Source organism: Notechis scutatus, chromosome Z (genome assembly GCF_049901735.1).
Source record: "Notechis scutatus isolate UNSWTSFEM ecotype Mainland chromosome Z, rNotScu1.2, whole genome shotgun sequence".
Classification (NCBI taxonomy): domain Eukaryota; kingdom Metazoa; phylum Chordata; class Lepidosauria; order Squamata; family Elapidae; genus Notechis; species Notechis scutatus.
Window position 1 is genome coordinate 80,099,530 of NC_142025.1, and position 11,493 is coordinate 80,111,022.

At 34.8% G+C, this 11,493-nt stretch overlaps 1 protein-coding gene across 2 annotated transcripts in view; it reads right to left on the bottom strand.

The window, feature by feature from the left end:
- Positions 1-11,493, bottom strand: part of SDHA (succinate dehydrogenase complex flavoprotein subunit A) — a 53,820-nt gene that overhangs the window by 34,942 nt on the left and 7,385 nt on the right. For both annotated transcript variants that reach the window (XM_087948091.1, XM_026678296.2), the window contains 4 exons: positions 10,314-10,457; positions 7,114-7,278; positions 2,302-2,450; positions 1,181-1,305 (listed from right to left, as the gene is read on the bottom strand). In XM_087948091.1, the coding sequence (XP_087804217.1) occupies positions 1,181-1,305; positions 2,302-2,450; positions 7,114-7,278; positions 10,314-10,457 (583 nt within the window). The remainder of the gene's footprint in view (positions 1-1,180; positions 1,306-2,301; positions 2,451-7,113; positions 7,279-10,313; positions 10,458-11,493) is intronic.

Genomic DNA, 11,493 nt, shown 5'->3' on the forward strand with positions numbered 1-11,493 from the left:
ATTTTTCAGTGCCATTTAACTTTGAATGGGCACTAAATGAACTGATGTAAGTTAAGGACTACTTGTATTTGATTAAAATGCATTATTTCTTTATTTTTACTTTTCTGTCATTTTTTTTATGCTTTTGCTTTGTCCAAATTTAAGAATTTTCTTTCCTCAGAATACAAATTTTACAATTTTATAGAAAACAAAATTTCCAATTTTTATATACTGTAATCACAGTACTGGAAGATGCTACTTAAGCCACTGCATTCAAACTCTGTTCAATGCTAGAAACAGAATTAACATTTTTTTTGAGAAAATGGCCATAAACATGGACAATGCAGTTCCACTGAAAATAAGGTCTCTTAGGACTTTTTTATGGCAATAAAAAGTAAATCAGTGTTCTGATCAAAATCCATTGTTATGGATTCTGTACTCTAGAATAACAGAAAACAGGTCATGCCCTTCCTTCATGACTTTCTATGATGCCCTTCAGGTCAGCAGGTAATATGATCAATTCAGAATAGAGTGGTACTATTACTCCCTATGATACGTATTATTGATGAATCTTGAATATCCTTTAATGCAGTAATATCAAATTGCTTAAATGAACCTTAATCCTTATTCTAAGATCATTTAACAAGGACTATTACCAAGTCAGATCTTATATTTATACAATTAATTTTTTGTCCTATTCAAATAACTTTTTAAGTGTTTCTGTTACATTTCAGTCTGCTTTTTTCAATTCTCTTCTCTATCAATAACATTGAAATATCATTTGTTATAAGTTTTTAGTTTTCTGAAAATGCATCCTCTCTATATCTATGTTCAGGTCATTAACAAAAAATTTGTAGTACAGATTTGTAGTACCCAGGACTCAACTTTGGCACTTCATTTTATGTTTCTCGCCAGTTTGTTTGAATACTCTGAAGTATGTTTTGAGTCTGTATCTGCTAAATTCATATAACTGAAGCTAATTAGTTTACTAACTTTATGGGATATTTCTTTAGCTTGCTAAAATTGTTAAATGAATACAAGATCTGTAGGATTCCTGCAATCTATTGAAGAGGTTGACTAATAAAAACAATGAACAGACATACATAATATTCTATTGCATAACATCTCGATTTAAAAAAATTAAGGAAAATAAAAAGATTTGTTGCAAAACTTAGTTCCCTGTAACAGAATAAGTTTTTACCTGTGGGATGGAACTGTACAAATTCCAAATCCTGGCAAGGTAGGTTTGCCCGTGTAACCATTGCTGTGCCATCTCCAGTACAAGTGTGAGCAGAAGTACAGCTAAAATAGGTCCGCCCATATCCTCTGGAAAAAGTTCATAGTTAGCATCTACTACTCATAAGGCAGGAAAGAAAACATTTCATGACTAATATTAATGCCAGTATTTGTGATAATAATGAATGTTATCTATTTAACATTCCACTTTCAACATTTATTTGGGCCTCACCAGTAATGTTAGCAACTTGCATCTTGGCAACATGCAATCATACCATCTGAGTCACTTTTAAGTATTTTTTCCTGTTCTTCACTATTACTTATCAAATATGTCATTCTTCTTTCCAACACACTTCAGATCATGCAGCAGCATTTAAAAGCAAAATGGTCACATTTTAACAACACATTTTTTCTGGGGTTTTTTTTAACACACACACACAAACACACATCAGCATCAGCATCATGGTAGGAATGGGAACCATTTAACTCTGAGAACTTTCCATCTTTAGCATTCCCCAGCTCATAGACAATAAAAATCACAATTTTTGAAACCAATTGTGATGTTTCTTTGCACTTCAGAGGTTTTACTATTAGAAATCATAATGCTGCAGAAAGCAAATACCCAAAAGGCTGAAAAATGGACCAAAACAATCACCTGATATTTCCTATGAAAGCATGTCAACAGACATGTTTAAATTACCTCTGAAAAAAACAGCCCTGATGCAGCCCTCAATGAAATCGAGTTTGACCCCCCTGGTTTAGGCTATCAAGCCTAATACCATAATTAGTGTAGGCATTTATAATAAATAATTCCTGTCTAACTTCTGCTAGAACACATCCATTGAAGTGAGCCTACCATCTCTCTCTCTTTTCCATTTAACAAAAATGCTATAGCTACATTCAAGTATGGAAGATTTGGGCTGCATTATATTTCTCATGCCCTGTCTCATGTAGAAGAAAGGCAAAAATTCATGAAAGAATATAAACTAGTGGCATATTATATGAAAAAATTATAATGCTGGATGAATTAAAACAAGAAGGCCCATATATTGTCATTGATATTTCTTCATCTGATTAACATATTACCCGGTGGCAATAACTGTATTCTTTGCTCTAAAACGGTGTATTGTGCCATCTTCTATGCAAAGTGCAATAACACCACAACATTCTCCATTTTCCATTAGAAGATCAAGAGCAAAATATTCCACAAAGTAGCTGGTATCATATCTGAGTGACTGATGGTGAGAGAAAGAGAACAAAGCATTAATTTCAGTAGTTAAGTAGGAATGTTAATTTCATTATGTAAAATAGAAAGTGTTTCTTTAGACTATAAATTTGGCTAAGAACCTACCTATTTTAGGTATTTATAAATATTTAATATGTTTCTGAGAATATTAAGGCAATAGCCCTCAATTTGAAAGCATTCAATGGATTCTGCAGAATGAAGATACTGCAGATCTTTGTCAAAGAGTGTCAACTGGTGGAGAGCAAAAGACGAGTTGGCCCCTGTTTTATGGAACATCCTTCCTTCGGAGATTAGAATGGCCCTAACCCTGTTATCTTTTTGTAAGTCCCTAAAAACTTGACTATATTCTCAAGCTTGGGGCAATAAATGTGTCAAGCACCCTATTTCCTGGCTGTATTGTTAATTGGCCAAATAGCCTATGTTTTTAGTATTTTAAATGTTTTTAAGTATCCTTAAAAGTAATATGTTTCAAGTGTAAGCTGTCAGAATCTCTGACTGAGATGGGCAACGATAGAAATTTATTGATTTGGATGAATGAATTTAATTAATTTAATTTATCAAATTCAACTCTTTGTTCAGTGAAATAATCTAAATTAAAGTATCTGTGACAGATGACTACCCAGCCCCTATTTAAGCATATGCAGTAAAACAGAGCTTATTCATTTCCTGGATAAATAGTTCCGCCATTCAAGGGCACATTGTTAGGATATTTTTTTTATTAATATTCAATAAGCATCTATTTTCCAGTAACTTAAGAAACAAAGTTTGATTAGAAAACTTTCTCAATCATATTACATTGGAGAAACACTCTGGTCAATATTTGAGAAACTGTGTAAAAAAGGCAAATTCTGGGAAATTTCTTCTTGACCACCAGATGGGGCTGTGGGCTGAAGAGAAAAAGGGGGGGACTTCCTTGCCCACTCTTGAAAAAGGAAAAAAAAATGATAAGAATTTTTTGACTTCACTATAAATTTCTTCTTGACCACCAGATGGGGCTGTAGACTGCTTTACTTGGGTCTGGTAGGTTGCAGGTAATCTTGGAACATTTGAATTAAATTGATTAAATTGTTCACAATAGTTTCAAAAGGGTTTATCGTTGGAGAAACACTGTGGTCAATCTTGAGAGACTTTGCAAAAAAAATCATAGCAAGCGGGAAGATGCTAACTTTGTTTAAAGCATTGCTAGATTAAGTGTCTCTCTTCAGAGGGAAGGAATGTGCTCCGTTGCTTTGGAGATGGCTCTGGCCGGAGGAAGGTTTATTACCGTGGCCTCTTTATTGCCTCTTCGAAGCAGCCGAGAGCAGAAGAAATGTGAAGCCTTTCCTTTTAGCAACACAGGCAAGATTTCTGAAACTTTCTCATTGCGTTTGGAAAGGGTTTGCAATTGGATAAATACAGGGATGGATGAGAGATACTTGGTCCCTCCCTTGCTTTTACAATAGTTCTTTCCAGTTAGGAGTTGTAATTTGAGACACAACACTTCTTTCGCTGAAGAGAAAAGGGGAATTAGCCCCTTCCTGGAACTCCGATGTATCTTAATCAGTTGTAAAGGCTTTGTCTCCCTTCCAGATGAGCATAGCAGAATCAGCTTTCCATTTCCCTTTAAAAATACAAACGAGAGTTCTCAAACTTTCCAACTGAGGTTTGATTATCTTTTGAGAACTGGGAAATTTCTAACTCTCCTTGTTATGCAAATAGAGTCTCTGAGATAGCAGGAAGACAAATTGAGCAGAGAAGAGGGGTGAGTGGGTAGAAAGATCTCTTTGTTTGTAGCATGTGGGGAACTCCAGCCCCTCCCAACATTCACAGCATGTAAAGAGTTCCGATGCTTACAGAGAGAGAAATGGGACATGCAGGTTTATATTAACATCACATATTCACTCCTGGCTTCAGTATCACTTTGTTTTATCATAAATCCAAATTATACAGTTTTATAGAGATGGGTTTCAGAATCATCTTTTACTGTCCTGTCTCATGCACAGAGGTGGATTTGTAGCTGTGCAGATGCAGATAGATAAATCCACAAAACATCCATAACAAAGTACATTTATTGGTACATCAGGTATCTTCATAACTCACATTTGTGATGAAGTTCTTCTATAATGACCAATCCTTTGTATATCAGCCTTACAGGTAAAAGATGGTTATTTCCTAACACATCTTGTAGCGATAGAAAGAAAACTGCTATCAGTTCATGAGTCCAGACAAGAATGGAGGGAAACCTCCCCCAACCCCTCTTGGGTCAATTTAGTGACCAATCAGGATTACAGATATGGCCACGTGACATGAACTACATTTCCCAGGATATCTTTGACTACATTTACCATGATGCATTCCCTTAAGGGAACAGCTCATAATTCCTAAGTAACTATCCAATTCCCATAGACTGGCTGGGACAGCACATTACTCTCATATAGCATAACATTCTAACCCTGATATTTTATTCTGGCAGAAATTCAAAATCTATTTCCAATGCTGCATTCTGTTTATGTTTCAATAAAAAATGTTGACCAGAAGAAATAAATGCAATTAATAAAAATCTTTATCAATAGAAGTTGTGGTGGGAATATGCTAGTATGTACATGTAACTGCCAAGTGTTCACATGACAGTATTCAATGCTTTGCTTATGCCTTTAGGTTAAAAAATAAGACAAAAGAACATGCATTATATTTGCAATCGTATATATAATTAATATTAAGAACCCTGATTATATCACAAGAAACTGAGAAATTGTTTCACTTAACTATTTCTATTAAAATCTTTGACTTAAATTGTCTTTTTCTTTAAAAAATAGTATATTAATAATCCAAAATTATGTGAGCATGTAAGATTGAACAATCCAGTAATTATCAGTGACATATAAACAAAACATTAGTTGGATTTGATACTATACTCAGAACCAAATGCACAGGTATAAAATAGGTAGTACCTGGCTCAATAGCAATAATTATAAGAAGGATCTAGGACTTCTAGTTGATGAACACTTATATATAAGCCAAAGGAGTGTGCTGCAGCTGGCAAAAAAAGCCATTGTAATCCTAAGGTTACATTAATAGAAGGATAGAATCAAGATCACATGAAGTATTAGTAATGTTTTATGATGTCTTGTAAGACGACACTTGGAATATTGCATCCAGTTTTGATCACCATGATATAAAAAAAAATGTTGAGTCTAGAAAAAATGCAGAAAAGAGCAACTAAGATGATTAGGGAACTGGAGGAGGCCACAATGGCTTACATGTTAAGACATTAGGCTTGCACACTGCTAAGGTTGGCTGCTTGGCGATTCGGTTTCTATGAGCGAATAAACAGCACAAGGACAAGAAAGGAGTCTTCCTGAATGCCTACCATCATTCAGGCGTCCTGCGGGTAAAAGTTAACACTGCCCAAAAAAAATCCCTGGCTAACATGTGCCATACGCTAAATAAAATAAATAGGGGACAGGAGGCTCAAACATATGAAGGGTTGCAGAAACTGGGTATATCTAGTCTAATGAAAAGAAGGACAAGGAGTAACACAGTAAAAGTGTTCCAATATTTAAGAAAGAATAGAGGGTCAACCTATTCTCCAAAACACCTGAAGGATGACAAGAAGCAAAGGATAGAAATTAAACAAGGAGAGAACAAATCTAGAAGGAGAAATTTATTGACAGTGATAATAATTAATCAGCAGAACAGTTTGCCTTTAGAAATTATGGATGCTGCATCACTGGAGATTTTTAAGAAGAGATTGGACATCATTTGTCTGAAATTGTGTCGAGCATTCTACTTGAGCATTGGATTAAAATAATGACAAGATGAATTTAGACATACACATGCACGCACGCACACACACGCATTCATCTTGATATTATTTTAACAAATGTTAAATTTATTCAAATTGAGAGCCTGTTCATGGTTTACATGAAAAGTAGGTAGTTTAACTGTACCCCGTGTGAAATGATAGTTAATTTTATCTTTGCATTCAACTGTTGATGATCGAAGTTCTAGATTTTGAGATGTGAAAGACAAGCCTTGTCCTTTCCATGTCTTTGATAATATGTACTCTTGTCTGATTTCTAAATTAAAAATACATTAGATTTTTAAGTTTTTCCCAACTTTAATTTGACCTCAATAGCTTTTTTCCTCTACATTTTCAAGCACATAATAGCCTTTTATGATAACAACTGTTATAGTTTTTACATGAATCACACTTATAAACCTATTATTTGATGACAATATTGAATTTTTTTCTTAATGTCTAATTTGGAAATTGCTATTTTCAAAGAACCCACTGGATTAACATATTATGTATCCACAACAATCCCAAGCCCTCCTCTAATCACTAGTTACCACCTACTGGAATGTCCAGTGAACTGACATATTACAAGGCATCTTCAGTTCCATTATATTTTATGATCAAAAATAAAACAAAAAATTATATCTGAAAAAAAGATTTGAATTTTGAATTCTGTATAACAGAGAAATATCACTTATACAAACTTTCTATTATTTTGACTGTATTTATGTATATAGGAACATCATTCAAATTTTATCTGAAATGAGTCATAACAGCAATAGGCATAAGCCAATGTCACCATCAATTTTAAAAGTAACTCTGTTAATCATGACTTTAGTGATCTTTGTTCCCCACTCCACAAATAACTACTTACCCGGCCATATAGTGTGTGTAACAGAGAGTGACCTGTCCTATCAGCTACACAACAGCAACGGTGAGCCTGTCCTCCTTTCCCAAATTTAAGGCTCTGACCTCCAAAAGCACGTTGATAGATCTTTCCATCTTCTGTCCTGCTAAATGGCATACCATAATTCTCTAGCTGAGGAATCCAAAATGAGATGAGTAATTTAATTACATATAGTAAAATAACATATAATACATCTGAAAATATCTCAGCCCCTCAAAATAAATAAAGTAAAATAAAAGGAGATAACATGCTAAACAACATTTTAATCTATTTAGGACGTTTTGGTGCAAGATTCTGCACTATTATGTAACTAGGGGTTCTAATAGAAATTACTGAAAATTAGCTAGTACTATTAGTACAATTCCTACTTATTCGTGAACTATGACAATATTATACTCTAAAACAGCTATAATATGTAAATAAACATGTATACTTATTTTTAACAGCTAAAATCTGAAAAGTTTTTGATATTTTCAGTCAGTCTCATTTTAAGCAAAAGTACTGAAATGTTCTGAGATTTAGTGATCACACGAGTTCTTGGCCATTTTTAAATGCAGTAATTTAATGTAACTTATTTTAAGTTTAGCAATTTATAGACACCATTTAGGGATCTAAATATGTCCTAAGGGCTTTTATATTAGCCCACATAATTTTTAATGACTGTGCTAATTCAATTCTCAAAAATTTAGAACCACACATTAGAAAAAGAATATTTGAATACTGAAGTTTCTGCCACACATAAGTTTGCCTGCATCTATTACTATTTGTGGGGACAACAAAGTAAGGTCTATCAAAAAAGGTTAAGTCCAGCAAAATTTGCAACCATTTTTTGGGGGATATTTTACCTTTGCTTGTAAGATTAAAAGGGGAATGGGAAAGCTAAGAATAATCTATATTGACAAGGACCAGGAACACTGTACCACCATAAAGAAAGTCGATCCACTTAGAACAAATGAAAAAAACCAAGCCAAAAGAAAGCAATGGCAAATTACTTAAGTGGCACTGGTAAGAAAATTGTATGGATAGGGCTGAAACACCCAAGTTTGAATCGTATTTTTTTCAGAAGTAAGTTTGGACGTAATATTGCGAGACCAAAATCATAAAAATAGTCTGATTACTAAGGATGACAGTTCCCAATTTTTCAATGATATACAAAGCTGGATCACAGAAGGCAAAAAGTCAAAAACAATTAAAACACCTAAGGAGGAAATGAGGAATACTAGGTAAACTTAGGTAGGTTGCAATGGGCCACATCTTAAAATAGACAATTAAGTAGGATATCTCAATCTAGAAAAATCATATAAGATTTTTTTATCATCCAAACCTGAAATTTGTCAATGGATATACAATGATTTTAAAATAAATAAGGGATCCTCAACCCCCAGGCCGTGGCCCACTACCTAGACGTGGCCGATTCTGAACTGAGATGTGGGAAAGAACTTGCAGTGGAGCTGTGTGGCATGTGTGTACGTGCCAGCCCACTGCTTGCATGAGTTGAGCTGCACACGTGCATGCAAGAGTGCCAGTCCGCCATTTGCACAGTCCGGTTTCCCTCTCCTCCTGAGCCAGGCCAGCAAGCTGCAAAGGTTGAGGACCAGTTTTAAATGATATAAACACAGATAGGATTCAGCAGGTTCTCACCAGTTTGCCCGAACCGTTAGTTAATTGCTTATTCAGTTCGGAGAACCAGCTAAAAATAAAGTGTGAGAGGGGTTTTTTTCTCTTCCTCCCTTCAGTTAATAGCTCCGGGCAGACAGCCAAGAACCACTTAACAATTGCAGCTGGAATGCAGCTGATACATGCTGAATCAAACAACAGAAACTGACAGGGTCAGGGCAGGGAAACCCATCAATCACCCATCTAAGGATGGGATTAACCTCTTCCCTTCAGGAAAAAGGACAAGATTATAAACATTTTCATTATCAAGAGTATTAAGTAACACTTCTGTGATCAGCTGATATTCCCTGGATTTCCCCAAGACCTTTTATAGCTACTGCAGAGTTCGCTACTTCTTCTTTCTTCTGGGGGAAGATACAGGAGGGCACAATGATGCAGCTTCATCATACAGGCCGTGAATTTAATGCACGTGTGGTCCAGCCAGCTGTATTGCTTCTGCTGTGAAGCATCCAATTTAGAACATAGATAGCATAGAATGGTAAGAGTTGGAAGGGTTAACGGCTTTTGGCAGCATGCCCAGGCTTTCAATTAGCATGAGTTTCCCTCTCAGCTGTTGCATGTGCTTTGATGTTGACTTTTTTTTTTTAAAGGGGAAAGGCTGTTTTAAGTTTTCTGCATTGTTTTAGTAGTTTCTGGCACTGTCCTTTTGGGGTACTTCCCTCACTCTTTTTGAAAGCCTCTAGTGAGGCTTCTGAAGACAGTCTATTCCACAGATTCTGAAGACAGTCTATTCCATTGGTTGATTGGTCTCACCCTTAGGAAATTTTTCCTTAGCCTAGGTTGCTTCTCTCTTTGGTTAGTTTCCATCCATTGTTTCTTGTTGTGCCATTTGGTGCTTTGGAAAATAGATTGACTCCCTCATTTTTGTAGGAGCCACTCAAATTTTCTGACAGAACAATTAATCGGTGGAACAACTTGCCTCCAGAAGTTGTAAATGCTCCAACACTAGAAGTTTTTAAGAGGTTGCATAACCATTTGTCTGAAGTGGTGTAGGGTTTCCTGCCTAAGCAGGGAATAGGACTACAAGACCTCCAAGGTCCTTTTAAACTCTATTATTCTATTTTATTCTAAATATTGGAACAGTGCTATTTTATTGTAAGTTGGACTAAGGAGAAATTTCCTAAGGGTGAGACTCCAATCAAGTTGGCCACGGCCACTCTGTCATAAGAGCAGAAACCGGTTGTTAAATTATTTGAATCCCACCACTGGATATAAAATATAAACATTTTGTTTGGGATTGCCCTTTCAGAAAATGTATCTTCAATGATGTTGGTATTATCAAGAAATTAATGGTCATCAGCAGTTTTTCTGGGACATTTTATGTATTAGTTATTTTATTAAGAGACAAATAAAGGCAGTCAATGTCTCCTATTTTTCACATGGATACTTTAAGTAAGAAAACTAATTATCTTAGCTAAAGAAACTGTTTTCCCTAATTATGTTATCAGTGTGAATATTTGTAGACAGTGAAGGAATCTGAGTAACTGTACCTCAATAACTGAAGCAGGGGCCTGCTCTGTCATATAATGAATTGCATCCTGATCTCCTAGCCAGTCAGAGCCTTTCACAGTATCATAGAAATGCCATCGCCAGTTATCATCTTCCATGTTTCCCAAAGCAGCATTGATTCCTCCCTATAAATTAAGTCATTGCAGAGGTAAATTGTTAAACTGTTAATAAATCATAACTTTAATACAGAGATCAACATGAGATAATTTTTTCATATATTAAGAAATAAGAACTGAATAGTAGGTTTAGCCTTTTTCAGATTATAATAACCTACATTTTAAAAAATCTGAGTAAATGACAAAATCCTGACACCTAAAATAAAAATGATTGCTTTAATACAATTACTTTCTCTAAATATCAGAAAGTGATTTTTAAGAAATTTTCTCTTGCTGACTTTGAAGTCAAGGCAAGTTCATGTCAAGAATAGCAGTCTCTCAGTTAATCATGTCCTCAACCCTTCAGGATCTAAACAAATTAATCACTTTACATTCTATCCAAAAAACAATTTGGTAATCAGGATATGTATTCAACAATGAAATAAAATGCTCCTAGAATTCTGGATCAAATTGTATTTAACCACAACTGAACTTTTTAAACACTCTTCAAAGTTAACCATATAGCTTATTGCTACAAACAAGTCATGCTGCAATCAAGATATGATCAATTAATTGTTACCAAGCATGTCTGATGCAGAAATTGTTAACAGTTGGCAATTGTAAAAGCACATCTGGGAATCCAAATGCAGCTGGGAATCAAGAACCATTTCTATATTATGGGGTAGTTATTTAAAGGAGAATGCATTCCCATCCAGAAAATTAAAATGCCACATAATTAGGACAACATGTAATCTATAATTAAATAAATGTAATTTCTATTTATCCAGCTCATTTATTAAATTTATAATCAATCAAGGAAATCAATTTGTTTAGTTAAATGATATGGACAATTAAGTTGGGTATCATTAGCATATAGCAATACTTGATTCCAAAGCTCCAGATGATCTCTCTCCTAATAATTAGATTCAGAATTTTACCAGGAATCAATATTCCAATGCAAAATAAATATATAATGCACACCTTATTGTATGCTACTCATGAAAATCAGAATAACATAGGCCTGAAGCACTACCATTAACTAGACAACCTAGGACCCGTTTGGTCA